The following is a 21229-nucleotide window of genomic DNA, read 5'->3' as shown; positions in this document are numbered from 1 at the left end:
TGCAGGGTGCTCACAAATAGTTGTTTGAAATTCCTGGATTCCTACAGAAGCATTCAGAGCCGGAAGGAGCACTTTGTCCCTCTCCCTTTATTTGCAGTTGAGGAAAGAGGCTCTACGTGTCCAAGGTCACAGAAACCGCATGGCCGACTTTGGATTTGTTTGAGATCTTACATTCCAGGCAGATCTTTCATTAACTTCCAAGTCTTGGTTTCCTCTTGTAAAATGGGGTGATACTGCCCTGGTCAGGTAGCTCAGTTGGTTAGGGTATCATCCCAATACACAAGGTTTGGGTTTGATCCCCCATCAGGGCACATAATCAACCAATGAATACATAAGTGGAATAAGCCAATGTTTTTTTCTCTCTAATAAAAAAAAATGGGGGTAATACCTCCTTAGTAGGATGGTTAGAGATTAAGGTTAATCCACATGAGGCCCTTAGGTTAGTTCTAGGTTTACATCATGTTAACTATGGTTACCTATTATTGTTGGCTGCAGGGAGGGCCACGTCTAATCTTGAAATACCAAAAAGACCCAGACACAGAGTCCAGGCTGTAGGACTGTGACGTGAATCCAGCAAGAGAGAAAGTGGTGACATAAGGAAACTATAACACCCAAAATTTTAATTCTGGCTCCAGCACCAGCCATGCTGTATGACTAGGTGAAACTTTTCACACATATGTTCACCTTCAATAGTAAAAATATGAAGAAAATTCTGGAAGGAACTGTACAGGCCTGTGGGTAGTCAGACTAGCTGTCACTGTGTAGGAATTACTCAATAGCATGAACAGGCGAGAATAGGGGCATAGATGTAGGCTTTGGCCAGCACAACTGCCTTATGCCCCTGGCTTCTTCTCCAGGGCCCCATGCCTATAGGAGTGAAGGGTCAAAAGTGTTTTCCTGTTAGGCACAGGGAAGCTGGAAAACAGGCCTGAGTGCCTGTGTTCCCTGGCTTGAGGACTGTTCTTCCCTTTTAATTGTGTAAAAGGTGTCTGATAGGTGTGACACCAGGATTTTCCCTTAAGAAATCAAGGAAGCTTGTGCTTTCTATGGAATTAGTTAGGTGGAAACAGCCAAATCTAACTTCAAAATACACAAGTGATCCTTGTTTATTTTGAAGTTAGATTTAAGGTTCCTATTTCCCTCTTCCTAAGTGTTAGCGAAGACAACTCGAGTTGGCAAAACTGCCAGGCTGCTTGGAGGGGGGTGGGAGTGCTGGAAACCTATGGCAAGGCCTCAGCACAGGCCCCGGTCGGAGCCTAAACAGTACCCAGGAAGCCCTGTATGGCAGTGTTGCACCTGTTCAACTACAGCTTCTCTATCAGGTGCTGCATCTCAAGCAGGATTGGGGATGTGATGGGTGACTCCGTCAATTTTGCACCCATAGTGTAGCCACCCATGCCCACCCTCTGAGGCCAAAACAAAAAGATTGCCTGATACCCAGGTTTTATTGTTTCCACTTTATTGCTCAAGTGTAGAACTTGAGGTGAGCCTGGACCTTCAGCAACGTGCAGAGAAGAGGCCGAGGGGGGTGGGGATGGGGTCACAACCTGGCTGAGAAGAGAAACAGGTTGGAGAGGAAAATACTGGAAGGGGACACAGGGGGTGGTCACCATGACACCAGAAGACAGCATCAACCACACCATCTGGGTGAGGAAGGGAATGGAGAAGTAGTGGGCACAACAGTGGTCTTTCCCATGCCCCTAGCACCCACATGGAGTTTACATGTTTAGAAATGGACAGGGAGGAGGAAAGGAGGAGGAAAGTGGCTGCCCAAGGAGGTATCCTCTCCACCCTGATTTCACATCCAACCCCACATCCCTACTAACACCCTTCTACCATTTGAAAAACAGGCATAGCAAAAAGAAGCAAAATAAATTAACATTCTGATGTGTGTGTGGATGGACATCCGTTCATATGTAATGGGGGAAGGAGGAGGGGAAGAGGGGATGAAAACACCTAAAATGATACCCCACCTCAATCCCCTAGTCTACTCCTCCTTTCCTCCTTCCCCCAAAGCCACCATCCAACCAGATAGAAAAATAAAGGTCTAATTCACTCAAAATTCTTCGGTTTTTACAAAACAAACAGTGGAGCAGAGTAGGGAGCAGGGGAAGCAGGCAGCTGCAGGAATAGGGCTGGGGAGAGGCTATGCTTCCGTCTCCACCTGAGGCGGGCTCCCTGCCACCTCCTTCTGCTCGTCCTTCATCTCTGCGTCAGCATGACGGTCTCCTGCAGCTATTGCTGCCGTGGCCTGCGAAAAGAAAGAGGGTCAATTCCAGCTCTCATCTGGCTAGTCACCTGATGAGAAGGCTGACTTTTATTTCATGTCCTCAACTCTTGCCTGCCTGCACTCATCTGGTCTGGTGCCACACACCTCGCACCCTGTCACCATGTATATAGTCTGTACCCACAAATACTCATCCCCCAAGTATAAACACATACACATTAATTTCCAGCAGAATTACATGGACACAACAGTTCCCTTTCCAGATATGTCCTAAAGATACACTTGCACAAAACTATGAATTTATAAAATCATTCATTGCAATACTGTTTAGTCTGTACTTATCCACGCACTTTAAATTGGCTAGTTCAAACTGATGTGTTTTAAGTATAACATACATATTGGATTTTGATGACTTAGTTTGAAAATACATAAATGCAATATTTAAACATGTTTAATATTTAGATAAATTGGGTCAACTAAATAGTATTAAAATTAATTTCACCTTTCTTTTCTTTAACATAGCTACTGGAAAATTTAAAAATTAGTTATGGCCTGCATATTTCTACAGGACAATGCTGGTCTAGAACACCGAAGACTAGAGACAGGGGTGGGGTAAGTGAGATATGATGTACCTATGCAATCGAATACTATATAAGCATAAGAAAGAATGTGAAAGCTCTTTTGGATGCTGATGTAAAGTAAGTATCCAGGTATGATAATAAGAAAGCATAGTACAGAAAACAGGTAGAGCATGCTACTTTTTATTAGGAAAAAGGGAGAAAACATAAATGTATCTGGTTATCCATGTAGTAACATACTGGAATGATACAAGAACTGGTAATATCAGTTGCTTTTGGACGGTCGGAGGCTTTTTACTATACATTCTTTTGTACAATTTGAACTATGTAAATGTATTACTATTTTAAAATAGATGTTTAAAATCGGTGTTTTAAAAAGGCATAGAGAACTTATGTTGGAAAGCACACTCAGCAACCAACTCCTGACCTCTAAAGCTTGCAAGTAGGTTCCCAGCCCTGACCAATGAGGAATGCCGGCCCTGACAGCAGGGGTTTTCACTGAGGAACACCCACACTATTGATTCAGGGATGAGGGCAACTTCTGGTTTCCAGGACTGGCACAAACAATCACAAAGAGCCCACAACAGCTGGGTTGGGCAGAGGGACGAGGAAATGAGATGGGCAGAAAGAGACATTACTCGTCCCTGTGTCTGTCCCGATCCTCACCTTGTTCTCTTCCTCAGCCAGCCTCTCGAACATATTGGCATAGAGCTTCTTCTCCCGTGCAAGCTGCTTGCGGATCCGCTGATGGCAGACAGCCAACTGGGCTTTGGCGGCTTTGTTGCTGGGGTAGAGCTGCAGGACCTTCTGGAAGTCAGCCCGTGCCAAGTCAAAGTCATTCACTGCCAGGTGGGCCTCTCCCCGGCGGAAAAGGCCCTTCTCATTGTTGCTCTCCAGCTCCAAGGCCTAATGATGAGGGAGGAAGCAAAGCAAGACCTCAGCTCCTGTAGCTTATCTGGCCAACACCGGGTTCCAGAGGATGATGGAGAATGGACACAGCTGGCTCTACTCCAGGAAGAATGAGTCTTGGAGCGTTAAATGGAGAAGACCAAGGTCTAGGAAAGGACCTCATTTAGTCCAAGAGGCAGAGAGGGAAGACAGGTCTTCAGATGGGAGAAGGACATCTGACAACATTTCCATTCTCTTTAGAATAAACCAAGTATGTGAGAGGGAAAGGCTAAGAACCAGGGTGAACAAAACATTTAAGTAGCTCTTACCATCCAGTGTTTCCTTCCATGTCTGAGTCAACTGCCTCCCACCTCTGAAGCTAAGGCACTTGCTTCTCCCAGCCCCTGCCTCTGGACCCTTAATCTCTGAGCTCCCAACGTTCTACCCTGCTCACTTCGATCCTAGTCACTGAGGGCAAGATTCAGACATGCTGGCAGCTCACCCCCAACCTTGCCTGTGAATGTTGCTCCCAGGCCTTCTTTAAAGGGGCCTCACCTTGTTACAGCTTTCAATGGCAGCTGTGAAGGCCTGTAGTTTCAGATGACACATGGCCAGGTTGAGATGGGAGGCCAGCCGAAGGGCCCGTGCCTTCTGTGCTTCCTCATCAGAGAAACTCGACTCGTATTCCAGCCAGGACACAATCTTCTTGTATTGCAGCAAAGCTTGCTTGTACTTGCCTTCCTGGAATGGGAGGGAGGCTCAGGCATACGGCACAGGTCCAGTGGCATCAGGTGGTCATACCTGGCAGACACCAGTGGGCCCATGGGCATAAGAGAGTCCTGCCCACCCCTGCCCAACCCCCCCCCCCCCCCCGCCCCCAGCAAGACCAGCTAGCTCAGATATACTGAGTGAAGACTGCAGGTGCCACTTGTCTACTCCCTGCCAGAAAATGACCTCAGCCATCGGGGGACCATGGCTGCTGGCTTACCTTGAAGTACACAGTGCCCCGCTCCTTCACTATGGTGCTCTGTTCCAGCTTCTCCTCTGAATTCATCTCCCAAGACTCCTTGGCCTGCCGTCCCCCAAAGAAGAAACACAACTGTCAGTTACCCCTGAGAACCACTTGCAGGGTGGGACCTGACTCCAGGATAGGGAAGACCTTGAGCAAACTCACCTTCTCAAAACTCTTGAGCTGGATTTCATATTTCAGGTCAGCATTTGGTGGGATTTGGAACTTTTCCTTCCCAACACTGCCAAAAGCATAGCTGTGGGGACAAAAACAAAACACACAAACAAGAAAAACCCTCTAGGTCATCTCAGCAACATTTAACCTGCTCCACACAGAAAAGGCTTTATTATCTGTTTCCTGAAAGTACCTCCCCATCCCGTGAAACCTGGTTCAAATGTTTCCTATTCAGCAAAATCTTCCCGGACCTCCTTACACAATCAGTTAGTTGGTCTCTTAGTATCTTACATACCCTTGCAATAACTCATACTACACACTGGCATGATTACGAATTTAAATGGCATCTCAATGAAAAATGAGTCAATAGATGGCAGGAACAATGTCTCTGAATACCCAGGAATTTTCAGCATTGTGTCTGGCACTGAGTAGGTGTGTTTTAATAAATGTCATTAATGAGTGAAGGAATTCATGGGAGATGGAAATCTCGATGTCAGTAGAGAGTCGCCCTAGCTGGTTTGGCTCAGTGGACAGAGCACTGAACTGCGGACTGGAAGGTCCCAGGTTCGATTCCAGTCAAGGGGACATGCTCGGGTTGTGGGCTTGTACCCCAGTAGGGGGCATGCAAGAGGCAGCCAGTCAATGATACTCTCTCATTGATGTTTCCATCTCTCTCTCTCCCTTCCTCTCTGAAATCAATTAAAAAATATATTACAAAAAAAAAAAAAAGGAGGGCCTGTAGCAGCCATGACTGAAAAGATTACGTTCTGACCCAAGGAGATGTGGACAACTGTGGCCACATTCCCAAATACAGCAGAGATCATAATGGTCTATGTTTGGTGTGCCCAGAGGCACAGGGGACAGTAATGAAGCTGTGGGGGAAGTGAACACATGCAGAGGAAAGGATACACATGGCCAGTTATACAACTCACTGTGGACATGTAGATCTCTGATCTTGGTTCACCCACCTGCTCTACAAAGTGCCCATTCCTCACCTGGGCTTGAGGTGCACAATGGAATGTTCTCCTTTTTCCATTTGCTGAATGGCTTTCTCCAGCCCACAAGGCAGATCCAGACTCTCACCCTCGCCGATCTCAAAGTGGAGCTCCCGCTGATCAAAAATCTGGTCCTCGTAGTACCCTTCCAGTGCGACTGGCATGCAAGAGAGGCAATGTACCAGGTGTGTGAGGGCAGATGATTGAAGAAGGATGCCATGAGCCTCCCTCTATTACCGTATCACTTCTTGCCCCCAAGAGGCCCAGGCTGTGTTCTCAGACTTGGAAGGATAATTAAGAAGGTATGTCCAATCCGTCATTTTATAGACAAGAAAAGAGGATCAGAGAGAGGACGTGACTTGCCCAAAGCCACCCAGAGACTAAGTATCAGAAACCACATTAAAACCGGACTATTGTCTCACCCTCCACCATAGCACCCTCGTTGGGCTTGGCATAGCCTTCGCCCCGAGTCCGTATTCTCCGGATGATTCCGCCATCTTCCTCTTCTGTCAGGTCCTCTCCCTTGAACTCAAATAACTCTACCTGTGGGAAAAGATGTAAGGTGACACAACTCCTTTCAGCACTAACTCATCAACAGTGAGATATAACTTTTATTCAGAAGAGTCCCTAGGTCAGCTGCTCTAGGAGTGGACAAAGTGACACTTTTGCTAAGTTGTCAAGATCTGCCCTAGGGTTAACTTTGGTTAACAGAGGCAAGGCATAGAGATTAACCAGAGGAGATCGATCTATTTACTACCTGCTCCACATAATAAGGACACGTTCCAGACAATCCTAACTTGGTTAATTGAGATGCCCAATCTGATAGGCATTAGAAATGACCCAACATCTCCCAGTAGTCTTCTGAACATTCTCCAAGTGTTAGTGGCCATTAGGGTTCAACTACCTTCAGGCTGAATGGTGTCAAGTTCCACCTCCTCAGTGAAAACTTCCCTCACTTCCTTGGCCCATGGAGGGAGGCAGCTCTCCCCACCTCTGATCTCTAGGCGCCAATATTTTATACTGTCATTTATAACTGCATGCAGATTCTGACCTCCAGACTCCTTTCAGTTAAAGTTATACCCCATCTCCTCTGGGCACTGCTTTTGAGATAAACATGTCTCAACCCATTTTATCCTACTTCGAGTTTGAAAAGGGATTTGTGGCCCCCTCTTCTTACCGGAAATCTCCATTACAGCCCACATTCTGGTAGCAGTAAGCTATGTGCATTTTTCTTCTCCCCTTAGAGGCCAGGCCCTCAGCCTTGGCTACATTGTCTCTAAGCAGCAGGAAGGACTGGAGGGCAGCCAGACCCTGAGCTGAGATAACGCTGGCTCTTTGCCTTGGTCTTTGGCCGGACATTTACCTCAAACACAAGTGTGGCATTGGAAGGGATCTTCGGAGGGCTGCCTGCCAAACCGTAGGCATAGTCTGGTTTGCAGGTGATGCGGCATACTTCTCCCACCTTCATGGTTGCTACAGCAATGTCCCAAGCCTTGATGACCTCCCCTGTATGTACAGAGAGCAAACAGGTCCTCCTTGGTAGGGATGTGACTCAAGGCTCAGTGGCCTCAGAGTACCATGTCCAAGGGGAAGTTGGACAATCTTTTGAAATGGGACCAGAAAGGTAGAAAACCTGGTTGCAACCAGTGCTGTCGTCCCAGGCATCTTAAAACAAACAAACAAAAAAACAACAACACACACTCAACTCTAGAACAAAGGAGTTAAAGAAACAGCAGTTCACTCCTGAAGAGGAAGTGAGATATTCAGAGGTGATCAAGGGAAAAGAGAGAGAAATCAATATAGTTACAGGACAGTGGAAGAAAAAGGAGTAACTACAACAACATAATCAACAGTCTGGAATAAACCATTCCTCCTTAAGCTTCTGAAAATATGGATTCCGCTCATAATAGCTTACACCCTCCTCAAAGCCTATCTACCAAGCCTAGATTTGGCCTACCTTTTCCCAGGTCAAAGGAGAACTTGTCCTTGCGGTCCAGACTGGAGTCAAACTTGGTACCGTCTAACAGCCAGCCAGTGTAGTGAACAAAGACTCGGTCCCCAATCATGGGCATCTCTGTGCCCACGCCCTCTCGCTTGATGACCTGGGAGGAAGGGGGAGAAGGTGAATCCCCAGGGATGGGGACAGAAAGAGGCAAAAAACTGCCTGCACACCCCTGACAGGAACATAGAGGAGGTCTTCTGCCTCCTTGTAAATGGATTCAAAGGACCAATCCTCAAAGGATTCTGATACCAAGCTTGGCTAGAAGCCAAATGACTTCCCAATCTTTCTTAAGGTGTGATATGACTTGTTTTGAAAAACTGGAGACACTCAAACTCTCTAGATCTTATTTGTAAAGTAGTGATGATAATCCGTTTCCGAGTGGTTGGAAGATTAAATTGGTAAAATTTGTATCAGCAGCAAAGAAGAAGTATTTATGCTCTATTTTCTCATTCTTTCTAAATGCCAGTGACTATCAGATCAGGGTCTGGTTTGGAGATAAGGAGAGGAATATGAGAAATGAAAAGTCCAAAAGGAACATACCAGATTAGAGGCCCATCACATATAATTTGTGCATGGGTACAGTCCCTAGGCCTGGCCTGCGATCAGGGCCAACTTCCCTGGCTGTGGCAGCTCCCCCCCCCCCCCCCCCCCCCTTCCTGGTTCCCAGGTTGCCAGTCAATTGGAGCCTACCTGCGGGGATGGGGTGGTGGTGGGGAGGGAAGGAGGTGGTGGCTGGCAGGCCCCAATTGGGCCTACGGGTGGGGGCAGTTCCTGTGTTGAGCACCTGCCCCCTGGTGGTCAGTGCACGTCACAGACCAGTTGTTCTGCCAACTGGTCAATCTGCATATTACCCTTTTATTATATAGGAGGATTATATAGAATAGGATTGCAGATGAGCAAAGGTGTCAGGCCCTAAACTCTGACTCAGAACATGGGCATTCTGAACTGGTAGGCTGGTTTAACTCCTCCATTTCTGGGCTACAGGTATTTCCCAGGAACTTATAAGTCTCTGCTTCTCTTCCTTAGCATTTATAAAAGGTCCCTCCATGGGCAACCTGGTAGGTGTTGTCATTGTCCTCTTAAGCAAAATTTCCAAGATAGAATGGACAAGGGATTAAGGAGTAGAAAAGTTAAGGGAAAGGAGTGGAGGATAAAAGGGGAACTGACCCTTCCTTGTAGAAATCACCAGGACACTGGAGAGAGAAGGGGAAGCCACATGCCCACGGGGAGAGCAACTTGAGATTCCAAGATCTGCAATGCATTTCTGGACCAGGTAGGGGCTGGGCTCCTGGAAGTTTCTCCAGGTCGCACACACACGTGGCGTTCAGCGGTGGGCATGAGATCCGGGCTGGGATTTCGCTATCCTGGACTCCGCAGAACCTGCTCTGAACCACCAGTGGTTGTCCTGACCCAGGTCAAGCTGCCTTGCTCCCTGAGTCCCTGACACCTCCCCCTTTACTCTGGCTATTTGCAGTCTGGCGGGTACACAGCAGCAGGCACCCTCCCAAGCAAAGCACCTCCTCTGGGCACCGCACCCCACACCCCAAGCCCCAAATCAGGAAAGGCGGGGGTGGTGGGGGGGTGGGGAATCCGAGGTGGGAGGGGAACTACAGGTCCCGGCATGCACCGCTCCCTGGTTTTCCCGGGGCTTGGGGGAAGGGGACAGCGTGGCTGAGCGGGTGACCTAGCTAAGTCCCAACCTTTAGAAAGGGGCTAATGCGAGGGCGGAGGGCGCCAGAACCTTCCTCGCGGCCAGGCCCGGGCACCAAGTTGCACAAAAGCCTCTCGGTCAGGACATTACTCTTGTAACCCGCTTCAAGTCCCCGCTAACACCTAATTGCTAGCGCTAGTAGGCGAGTGCTCGCACCACGCTGACGACGACGGCGGTCCTAGGCCTTCCCGGCTGCTGCAGGCAGGGAGGGAGCCGGCAGTTTGGCCGCAGCTGGGGGGTCGAGACGAGGTGAGGGAGGGGCGGCCTGGCGCAGGCCCGCCCCGGGTGCACGCTGCCCAAGGCCCCCTAGCTTCTAGCTCGCGTGCACCGCCGCGCCCCATTCCTCCCGCTTCTCCCCCGCCCCCGCCCCTCGGCGAGCGCACGCCGGAGTTGGCGCTGCAGGGCCGGGGGCCTGAGCCCCGACTACAGCTGCCAAGGGGGCCGGAAAACGGGCCAAGGGGAGGTGCGCGCACCTAGGCCACCCCCTTCCGAGCCGGCGGCCGCCCTGCCGCTCCCAAACTACGCAGCCGAGTCCAGGAAGGCGTTGCAACCAGTCGGGGGCTGCACGACCACTCGGCGACGGTGGGGAGAGGCTGCAGAGGCGGCCGTCCCCGCCTCCCCTTCCCCAGTGCCCAGCCGGGCGCTTCCAGGCGCGGTGGGAGGGCGGCTGCGAGGGGCCTCGGGGCTCGGTGGCCCCCCGCGGCCCCGGGCCCCCGGCGCCTCCCGCCCTCACCTTCAGCACGCCTTCATCCTGCTTGGGGCTGATGTCCACGCCTTCGATAGGCAGCGGCGCGGACTGCGCCCCGCTCTCGGCCGCCTTCATCTCCTCGGCGGTCATAGCCGCTCCGTGCGCCGTTTACTCGGGGAGCTGGGCCTCGGGCGCGCGCCAAACCCTCCCGGCCGCCGGCCTGTCCGCACGGGGCCGCGGGCGCCGGCTCGCGGGCTCCGACCTGCGACCTGGTCTGCGGCGCGAGCCCTCAGCCTCCGGCGCTCGCGGGCCGCGGCGAGTGCGGCGGGGGAGCGGGAGAAGGCGGGTACCGAGCGGCCGCGGGAGCGATTGGTCCCCCCCCACCGCGGAGGGCGGGGCTGGGAGGAGCCGAGCGGGAGCGGGAGGCGAAGGGGTGGGGGTGGAGAAGTTTCTGGAGTCGGCGGCGGCCAAGCCGGTTCGGGCTCCGGTGCTGCGGGCGCAGTTTCCTTCTGCAGGCGGCCGGGTCCGCGGCCCCGACTCCTGGGACCCTCGGACTCTGGGGCCGCCCTTCCCCCAGCCACACGCTCTCCCGAGGGCTCCCTTTCCCGCTTCCCGACCTAACCGGATTCTTCCAGAGCCTTCTCGATGCCCCTGCATCACTCCAGCTCCTAGCCTGCCGCCCAGATCCGCCCTGTGGATTGCAGTCCGCCGCGGGGTGCGTGCAGAGCTGTGTGGCGGATGTGAGTGGCAGCCCGTCGGTGTCCCCGGGACCCTAGACACGCACATTTATAAAAGCCGACCGTACACACAAGACGGTGTGGCCTCCCCGCGTTCACTCGGAGGGTACACTCAGCGAACCAGGGGGGACGGCAGGGAGGGGCGGGGCGGGGGAGCGGCCTGGAGTGAGGAGCGCTAACCCCCAGGCCCTGAATGGGCGAGGGCAGCCTTGCCTTCCCCAGAGCCCGGAAGGTGTGCGGCCTCCAGTTCTTTAAAACCCTCGGGGCAGCCGGTTTGCAAGAAAGGACCCGCTGAGCTAAGGATTCTTACCACGCGGCTGTATTTCATGGTCCGTCCGGGACAATAATAAAACTGCTATTTCGGTTAATACCTAAAAACAGAAATGGTTTCAACTCACGAAAGAAGTCATTCCGTTTTACTAAAGACCCGTGCAAGGTATATTTTCTTTTTCTTTTTTAAATATATATTTTATTGATTTTTTACAGAGAGGAAGAGATAGAGAGTTAGAAACATCGACCAGCTGCCTCTTGCACACCCCCTACTGAGGATGTGCCGGCAACCAAGAATCCCTTGACCGGAATTGAACCTGGGACCCTTGAGTCCGCAGGCCGACGCTCTATCCACTGAGCCAAACCGGTTTCAGCAACAAGGTATATTTTCTTCATACTTGATTCCCCAGTGTGTACCACCTGCCCGTGGAGTGCAGAGCATCGGTGTGGTGGGTCAGAGCTCCGCGACACCTAGTTACCCGAACAGTAGCTTTTCGACCAAAAGATCCTTCTGGAGAGGGTCTTCATTTTGCTCAGAACTTAACCCGTTTATCTTTTATTGATTGCTTATTTTTTAAATTATTATTTTGAATCCTCACTTGAGGATATTTTTTTCCCCCCATTGATTTTTAGAGTGGACTGGAGGGGGCGAGACAGGAACATCTAATGTGAGACATGCTCATCCATAGGTTGCCTCCCGCAGGAGCCTGCTACTGAGGTATGTGCCCTTGACCGGAATCGAACCCAAGACCTTCAGTCCACTGGCCAGTGCTCTGTCTACTGAGCCAAACCGGCGAGGGCTTCATCCCAGTTTAGCATTGCCTGGTGAGGGATATCAAATAATCATTGGCTATTATAAATTTGTATTCCAATAATAATAAACCTTTATTTTGAGCCCTGACTCTGGGCCTGGCACTTGGCTATTGTACACAAACTGTCCCATTTAGATAGGTAATCAAAAAGGCAGTTACAGATAAAATTTCAATACCTTAATGTAATTTAATAATTCATCGTAGTTCTTTCTGACCAAACTTTACTGGGAAGAGATGCAGAAGAAATGAAACTGTCTTCTCCAGCAATTTACAGCAAATGAGTATAGCCACCACTATAACATTTCTTGTTAGATGACTGGGGAGACCCTGGGAGGATACTTTGGGGAGTTGGTTGACTCTCTAGGGGTAAATCTGTTTATTTTCTACACTTTTCCTAAGTAGGGTAAGAAGGAAGTAACCGTGCCCAAACCCTCTAAAACTCCAGGAGACAGGGAAGGAGGGCAGGGTGCTGGCTTGCTGGTTTGGCAGTTATTTTGCTGTTGGCTTATGCACCTGCTTATTCTCAACACGTGCTAGTTTCTTTTAATGCTAGGTCCACTGGGTTTTATTTGGCAGAACATGTTAGGATAGAAGAGAAAAGTTCACCTTTAAAGCAATGCTTTTCTGAATATTTTTCTTCATTGAAAGCAAATAGCATAAGCCTATGTCTTTTAATTCCTGTCAGCACGCCTTAATCGAGTACTTAAGCTGTGCATAAACACAATTGCAGTAGAATGAGCATATGCATTGGAGCAAGCACAGAATTGGGTCGCCCATGTACTAATCATTTGATTTGGGGCAGGTTATGGAGCTAGTAACATTTGTCGATGAGGGTAGTTGTGATGGTTAAAGTGGAGGAAATGTATGTTAGCTCTCTAGCATGGTGCCCACCTTCTAATGTGGTTAAGTGCAATGGTGGAGATGGGAACAAAGTGCTAAGAATACAAAGATCTGTAAGAGAGGGGAAAGACAAGAGTGGAAGGGAAGGGGAAGGACAAGAGGGGAAGGTTTCTATCAAAAAAGTTCTTGCCCCATTCAGTGAGTGAGTAGATGAGGGGTCTGGGAGGCGGGAGGGGGAGGGAGGGGCAATAGGCTTTGGGTTCTTCAATCTCTTCAGGACCTTATTGTTTCTAGATTTTTTTTCTGGTTATTTACGTTCTATTCTTCCAATTATAAAACTTAACACATATTCAATGTAGAACGTGCACAGATGTTCTGTATTTTCCCTCCTCTTCCTAACCCCTTTCTTCCACCCACCATTTGAATTACTTTTCTCATCAAAGATATTAAACAATGCAATTATTTTCATTCAGTATCATTGAGTCATGCGAAATCCTTCTGAAAATTTCCCCTTTTGCTGGAGAGAGAGAGCACACTTAAAAAAAAAATCACCCGCCATACTCTGTAAATGACTCATGCTAAGGTTAGAAATTTTATTGCCGAAAGGAGCCATCCTGAGCTCATCTGGTTCATCTTCCTAATGCAAAGCCCATCCTTCACACATGAAAACCCCTTGTTGTTTTAAAGTTGCTATTTTTTCTTCTTAGACTACCAGTGCTATTAAATATTAAAAAATTGTATAATATTTGGATCATTTAAAAGAATGTGAGATGAGAATGTGTGTATGTATATACATGTACACACACATGTTATGTAACATACCAATGTAATGAACCTTGGTGATATACCACCCAAGCTAGGAATTAGAACATTACCATTATGATTTATGTCAAAAATATAATACCAAATCACTGGCTCGTGTGGCTCAGTTAGTTGGAGCATTGTCCAATACACTAAAAAATGGGGAAGTTCAATTTCTGGTCAGGGCACATACCCAGGTTTCAGGTATGATCCCTTGCACATGTGGGAGGCAACTGTTTCTCACATTGATGTTTCTCTCTGTAAAAATCAATTTTAAAAAAAGTAATACCAAAAATGTTAAGTATCCTTACATAATTTCTTGGTGTCTGTTGACTGAAAAAAAAACCACATATAAACTATATCACTGAGCAAAACAGCTACTACACATTTTTTATTTTATTTTTTTCTGTTTTTTTATTAAGGTATTATACGTCTACATATCTTACCATTGCCCCCGCGCCCCCCCCCCACTCCCATACATGCCCTCACCTCCAGTGTTTTGTGTCCATTGGTTATGCTTATATGCATGCATACAAGTCCTTCGGTTGATCTCTTATCTCCCCCACCTCTCCATAACCTTCCCGCTGTAATTTGACAGTCTGTTTGATGCTAATGTTCTTTATTATCCGTAAATGAGTGAGATCATGTGGTATTTTTCTTTCATTGACTGGCTTATTTCACTTAGCATGATGTTCTCCAGTTCCATCCAGGTTTTTGCAAATGGTAAGAATTCCTTCTTTTTCATGGCAGCATAGTATTCCATTGTGTAGATGTACCATAGTTTTCTGATTCAGTCATCTGCTGATGGGCATTTTGGCTGTTTCCAAATCTTAGCTATGGTAAATTGTGCTGCTATGAACACAGGGGTGCATATATCCTTTCTGATTGGTATTTCCAGTTTCTTAGGATATATTCCTAGGAGTGGGATTACTGGGTCAAATGGGAGTTCCATTTTTAGTTTTTTGAGGAAACTCCATACTGTTCTCCACAGTGGCTGCACCAGTCTGCATTCCCACCAGCAGTGCACGAGGGTTCCTTTTTCTCTGCCAACACTAGTCGTTTGTTGATTTGTTGATAATAGCCATTCTGACAGGTGTGAGATGGTACCGCATTGTTGTTTTGATTTGCATCTCTCGGATAATTAGTGACTTTGAGCATGTTTCATGTGTCTCTTGGCCTTCCTTCTGTCTTCTTTCGAAAAGATTCTATTTAGGTCCATTGCCCATTTTTTTTATTGGATCATTTATCTTCTTTTTATTAAATTGTATAAGTTGTCTGTAGATGTTGGAGATTAAACCTTTATCAGTGATAACATTTGCAAATATGTTCTCCCATACAGAGGGCTTTCTTGTTGTTTTGTTGATGGTTTCTTTTGCTGTAAAAAAAGCTTTTTATTTTGATGTAGTCCCATTTGTTTATTTTCTCTTTAGCTTCCATTGCCCTAGGAGCAGTATCAGTGAAGAAGTTCTTTCGGCATATGTCTGAGATTTCTCTGCCTGTGGATTCCTCTAGTATTTTTATGGTTTCCCGTCGTATGTTTAAGTCCTTTATCCATTTTGAGTTTATTTTTGTGTACGGTATAAGTTGGTGATCTAGTTTCATTTTTTTGGCATGTATCTGTCCAATTTTCCCAACACCATTTATTGAAGAAACTGTCTTGGCTCCATTGTATGTTCATGCCTCCTTTGTCAAATATTAATTGGGCATAGTGGTTTGGGTTGATATCTGGATTCTCTATTCTATTCCATTGATCTATATGTCTGTTCTTGTGCCAGTACCATACTGTTTTGAGAACAGTGGCTTTGTAATACAGCTTGAAATCTGGTATTGAGATCCCTCCTACTTTATTCTTCTTTCTCAGGATTGCTGTGGCTATTCGGGGTCCTTTTTTATTCCAGATGTATTTTTGGAGAGTTCTTTCTAGGTCTGTGAAATATGCAGTTGATATTTTAATGGGGATTGCATTGAATCTATAGATTGCTTTGGGTAGTATGGACATTTAATGATGTTGATTCTACCAATCCATGAACATGGTATGTTCTTCCATCTGTTTACATCTTTATCTTTTTATTAAACATCCTGTAGTTTTCCGAGTACAGATCTTTTACCTTCTTTTATTTTATTTTATTTTTTATTTATTGATTAAGGTATTACATATGCGTCCTTATTTCCCCATTACCCCCCACCTCCCATTCATGCCCCCACCCCCATGTTGTCTGTGTCCATTGATTAGTCTTATATGCATGCATATAAGTCCTTAGGTTGATCTCTTCCCCTTACCCCCACTGTCCCCTACCTTCCCTGAGGTTTGACATTCTGGTTGATGTTTCTCTGTCTCTGGATTTAGGTCTTTTATCTTCTTAGTTAAGTTTATATCTAGGTATCTTAATTTTTTTAGTGCAATGGTAAATGGGATTTTTTTAAAGTTTCTCTTTCTGTGAGTTCATTATTGGTGTATAAAAAAGCCACAGATTTCTGGGTGTTAATTTTTATCCTGCTACCTTGCCAAATTCCTTTTTTTAAGTCTAATAGTTTTCTGATGGAGTCTTTGGGGGTTTTCTATGTACAATATCATGTCATCTGTGAATAATGACAGTTTTACTTCTTTTCCAATTTGGATACCTTTTATTTCCTCTTCTTGTCTGATCACTATGGCTGGCACTTCCAGTATGATGTCAAACAGGAGTGGTGAAACTGAGCATCTCTGTCTTGTTCCTGTTCTTAGGGGAAATGGTTTTAATTTTTGCCCATTGAGTATGATGTTGACTGTAGGTTTGTCATATATGGCCTTTATCATGTTGAGATATGCTCCCTGTCTTTGCTGAGAGTTTTTACCAAAAATGGGTGTTGGATTTTGTCGAATGCTTTCTCTGCATCTATTGATATGATCATGTGATTTTTGCCTTTCAGTTTGTTTATGTGACGTGTCACATTTATTGATTTGCGAATATTGTACCAGCCTGGCATCCGTGGAATAAATCACACTTAATCCTGGTGTATGATCTTTTTAATATATTGTTGGATGTGATTTACTAATATTTTGTTGAGGATTTTAGCATCTATGTTCATCAGGGATATTGGCCTGTAATTTTCTTTTTTGTAGAGTCTTTATCTGGTTTTGGAATTAGGATAATGCTGGCCTCAAAATAAGCATTTGGAAGTGTTCCTTCCTCTTGGATTTTCTGAAATAGTTTGAGGAGTATAGGTGTTAGTTCTTCTTTGAATGTTTGGTAAAACTCCCCTGTGAAGCTGTCTGGACCTGGGCTTTTGTTTGGTGGGTGTTTTAATTTTTATTAAATTATTTATTTATTTGGTGGGAGTTTTTAGATTGCTGCTCAATTTCATCAATTGTTATTGGCCTATTCAGGTTTTCTGATTCTTCCTGATTCAGTTTTGGGAGATTATATTTTTCTAGGAATTTGTCCATTTCATCCACATTGTCCAGCTTGTTGGCATATAGTTGTTCATAGTATTTTCTTACATTTCTTTGTATTTCTGTGGTGTCAGTGGTTACTTCTCCACTTTCATTTCTGATTTTATTTATTTGTCTCCTCTCTCTTTGTTTCTTGATGAGTCTGGCTAACGGTTTATCAATTTTGTTTATCCTTTCAAATAACCAGCTCTTGGTTTCATTGATTTTTTTTTGGTATTTTGTTTTTTTTTTTTAGTCTCTATATTATTTATTTCTGCTCTAATCTTTATTATTTCCTTCCTTCTACTTTCCCTGGGCTTTTCTTTTTCTTCTCTTTCTAGTTCTTTAAGTTGTAGGGTTAAATAGTTTATTGCTGATTTTTTTTTTTTTTTGAGGTATGCCTGTAGTGCTATGCACTTCCCTCAGGACTACTTTTGCTGTGTCCCAGAGATTTTGTGTTGTTGTGTGTTCATTGTCATTTGTTTCCAGGAAGTTTTTGACCTCTTCCTTGATCTCATTGGTAACCCATTCATTGTTTAATAACATGCTATTTAGCCTACATGTGTTTGAATGTTTTTGGAAGTTTTTACTGTAGTTGATTTCCAATTTCATTCAACTGTGATCTGAGAAGATGCTTGATATGATTTCAATCATCTTGAACTTGTAGAGACTTGTTTTGTGTCCTAACATGTTGTCTATCTTTGTGAATGATCCATGTGCACTTGAGAAGAATGTATATTTTGCTGCGTTGAGGTGATATGTTCTATAAATGTCTATTAAATCCATCTGATCCAGTATGTTCTTTAGAGTCTCTGTTTCCTTGTTAAGTTTTTTCTGGAAGATCTGTCCCGGGAAGTCAAAGGGGTGTTAAAGTCCCCTACTATGACTATATTTTGTCAATCTCTCCATTAAAGTCCTCTCTAGAACTTTTTTTAAAATATATATATTTAGGTGCTCCTATATTGGGTACATATATGTTTACCAGGTTTATATGCTCTTGTTAGATCAATCCCTTTAGTATTATGTAGTGACCTTTGTTGTCTCTTGTAATGGCCTTCATTTGAAGTCTATTTTGTCAGATATGAGTATTGCTACTCCAGCTTTTTTTTCTTTTCCATTTGCATTGAAAACATTTTTTTTCCATCCCTTCACTTGCATCCTGTGTGTGTCTTTTGTTTTGAGGTGGGTCTCTTGCAGACAGCATATAGTTGGGTCATGTTTTTGTACCCATTCAGCTACCCTACACCTTTTGATTAGAGTATTTAATCCATTTACATTTAGGGTTATTATTGATAGGTACTTATTTTTGCCATTTTAGTTCTGTATGGCTAGGATTTTCTCTCTGTTTCTTCTTATTATTACAGCAGTCCCTTTAGCATTTCTTGTAATGCTGGCTTGGCAATGTATTCCATTAGCTTTTTTTTTTTTTTTTTTTTTTTTTTTGGTCTGGGAAGCTCTTTATAGTCTACATTGAATGATAGCCTTGCTGGATATAGTAATCTTGGTTTCAGATCTTTGCTTTCCATTACCTTGAGTACTTCATGCCATTCCCTTCTGGCCTGTAGAGTTTCTGATGAGAAATCGGAACTCCTTATGGGAACTCCTTTGTAGGTAATAGTTTTCTTTTCTCTTGCTGCCTATAAGATTTTCTCTTTGTCTTTAATTTTTGGCATTTAATTATGACGTGTCTGGGTGTGGGCCTATTTGGGTTCTTCTTGCTTGGAGTTCTCTCTGCCTCCTGAACTTGTGTGACTTTTTCCTTACCAGGTTAGGGAATTTTTCTGACATTATTTCTTCAAACACGTTCTCTATTCCTTTCTCCCTTTCTGTCTCTTCTGGCACACCTGCTATTCTAATATTGTCATGTTTCACATGGTTCCACAGCTCCCTTAAGCTGTCCTCCTGTTTAATTATTTTTTTCTTTTTGGTTCTCTGATTGAGTGATATTTTAAACTGTCTTCTAATTCACTGATTTGATCCTCAGCTTCCCCTAATCTGCTGTGTATTCCTTCCAATGTGTTCTTTATTTGCATTGTGTCAGTCTTTATCTCAGACTGTTCTTTTTTCATGCTGTTGAGCATCTTTACCATCATTATTCTGAACTCTGTTTCAGATAAATTTCTTATCTCTGCTTCATTTATCTTTTTCTGGAGAATTCTCTAATTCTTTCATTTGGGGGTTGTTTCTTTGTCTTCTCATTTTGGCTGTCTGTTTGGGCTTGTGACTATGTATTAGGTAGATCCTCTACACCTCTCAATCTCTAGTGCAGGACAGTGTTTAAGGCTGTTTCTGACTAATTAGATCAGGCAAAGACTCAGAGCCTCCAGAAACTGCCTCAGCCTATAGACTGATAGGATTCCAACTTGAACTGCCCCTCAGGCAATTGTCCTCAGGTGTGGTGAGAGTTTTTTCAATAGGTTGGGACAGTTGCTTCTGCCTGAAGGCTAGTTGTTATTTTTAATCTCTTAAGTGGCCTCAGGGAAAGGTGTTTTTCCAATAGTGTGTGTCAACTCTCTCTCCTCCCTCCCCCCAAGCAAGGCAAATGTCTATGTGGGAAAGATGTCCTCCACTGCCTGAGGGAATGACTCAGCCCAGGAAACTTGGGGTGTCTGCCTTCTGAGCTCTATTCCCCAAGTCCCCAATCCTGGCCCTCGCTCTCACAGCTCCAGTCCACTTCACTCTCCCTCTGCTTGAGCACAAGGTGAGTGGCTCCACAGGGAATCCTGTGTGCTGGTCCTTTAAGAGGGTGCCTAAACTTTCAGCTGTCCTTCCCTGGCAGATAGCACCCTACTGCTTTTCACAGCCAGATGTTATGTGGGTACCCTTCTCAGCTCTGGTGCTCTCTGCTGGGGGGCCCAGTTTGGGGATTAGATCCTAGGGTTCTCAGTGGGAGCCCCCCATGGCTGAGATATCTCTTTGGGACCTCAGTTGCTGTCTGGGCTCCCACCCCACCCTTTCTCACCTCTTCCCCTCCTACCAGTCTCTATGCAGTCTCCACTTTCGGTCCTTGGGTATCAGGGTTCTTTCCTGCGAGTTTTTCGTTGATTATTCTGAAAGTTTGTCTGTATTTTAGTTGTAATTCCAGTTTGTTCCTGGGAACATGTTCGTGCAGCATCCACGTACTCTGCTGAAATTTTTAATCGTTCTTGTTTTTCTATACTTTCCCTCATATAGAACTTGTACATACTTCGTCAGATGTATGCCTAAGTATTTAATTTACTGGAAGAGGGGAGGTGCTAATGTAAATAGTATATTGTTTTTAATTTCAAATTTCACTTGTTTATTGCTGGTGTATAGGAAAGCAATGGACTTTTGCATATAAACCTATATCCTGCAACATTGCTATAATTCCTTATTAGTTCCATTAGGTTTTTGTTATTGATTATTTTGGATTTTCTTGTCTTCTTTTTTTTTTTTTTTAATTGATTTCGGAGAGGGAGAGGGAGAGAGAAATAGAAACATCTGTGATAAGAGAGATTCATAGATTGGCTTCTTCGTGCACACCCCCAACTGGGGATGGAGATGGAAACCTGGGCAAGTGCTCTGACTGGGATTCGAACCATGACCTCCAGGTTCATAGGTTTGTTGATGCTCAACCACTGAGCTACACCAACTGGAATATTTTGGGTTTTCTACATGGGTGAGCGTGTCATCTGAGAAGAAAGGTAGTGATTCTTAAAAAGTATATTTTTATTATTGATTTCAGAGAAGAAGGGAGAGGGAGAGAGAAACATCAATGATGAGAGAGAATCATTGATTGGTTGCCTCGAGCATACATCCCAATTGGGCCTGGAGGATTGAACCTGCAACCCAGATACGTGCCTTTGACAGGGAATCGAATCCATGACCCTTTGGTGTGAGGGCCGATGCTCTAATTACTGAGTGCACCCTCCAGAGCTCAAGTTTATTTTTACATTATTTATTTTAATCCTCATCTGAGGATATGTTACATTATTTATTTACATCAATTTATTTATTTATTTGTTTATTTATTTATATGAATCCTCACCCGAGGATATGTTTTCATTAATTTTTTTGAGAGAGAGGAAGGGGTTAGGGGTGGGGAGAGAGAGAGAAACATTGAT

General features: G+C 45.3%; 1 protein-coding gene across 1 annotated transcript; it reads right to left on the bottom strand.

Annotated features, from left to right (window-relative positions):
• Nucleotides 1–1438: 1438 nt before the first annotated feature.
• On the bottom strand, nucleotides 1439–10612 carry FKBP4 (FKBP prolyl isomerase 4). The gene is made up of 10 exons (XM_008143728.3): nucleotides 10318–10612; nucleotides 7829–7973; nucleotides 7235–7377; nucleotides 6294–6414; nucleotides 5872–6028; nucleotides 4868–4958; nucleotides 4682–4765; nucleotides 4249–4434; nucleotides 3472–3711; nucleotides 1439–2251 (listed from the first exon to the last, which is right to left on the bottom strand). Exons 1-10 carry the CDS (start codon nucleotides 10420–10422, stop codon nucleotides 2147–2149), a joined length of 1377 nt encoding a protein of 458 aa, XP_008141950.1. The 5' UTR covers nucleotides 10423–10612; the 3' UTR covers nucleotides 1439–2146.
• Nucleotides 10613–21229: the final 10617 nt, after the last annotated feature.

The sequence above is a fragment of the Eptesicus fuscus genome, chromosome 7 (assembly GCF_027574615.1).
Source record: "Eptesicus fuscus isolate TK198812 chromosome 7, DD_ASM_mEF_20220401, whole genome shotgun sequence".
NCBI classification, from domain to species: domain Eukaryota; kingdom Metazoa; phylum Chordata; class Mammalia; order Chiroptera; family Vespertilionidae; genus Eptesicus; species Eptesicus fuscus.
This window is presented reverse-complemented; position numbering and strand designations above follow the sequence as displayed.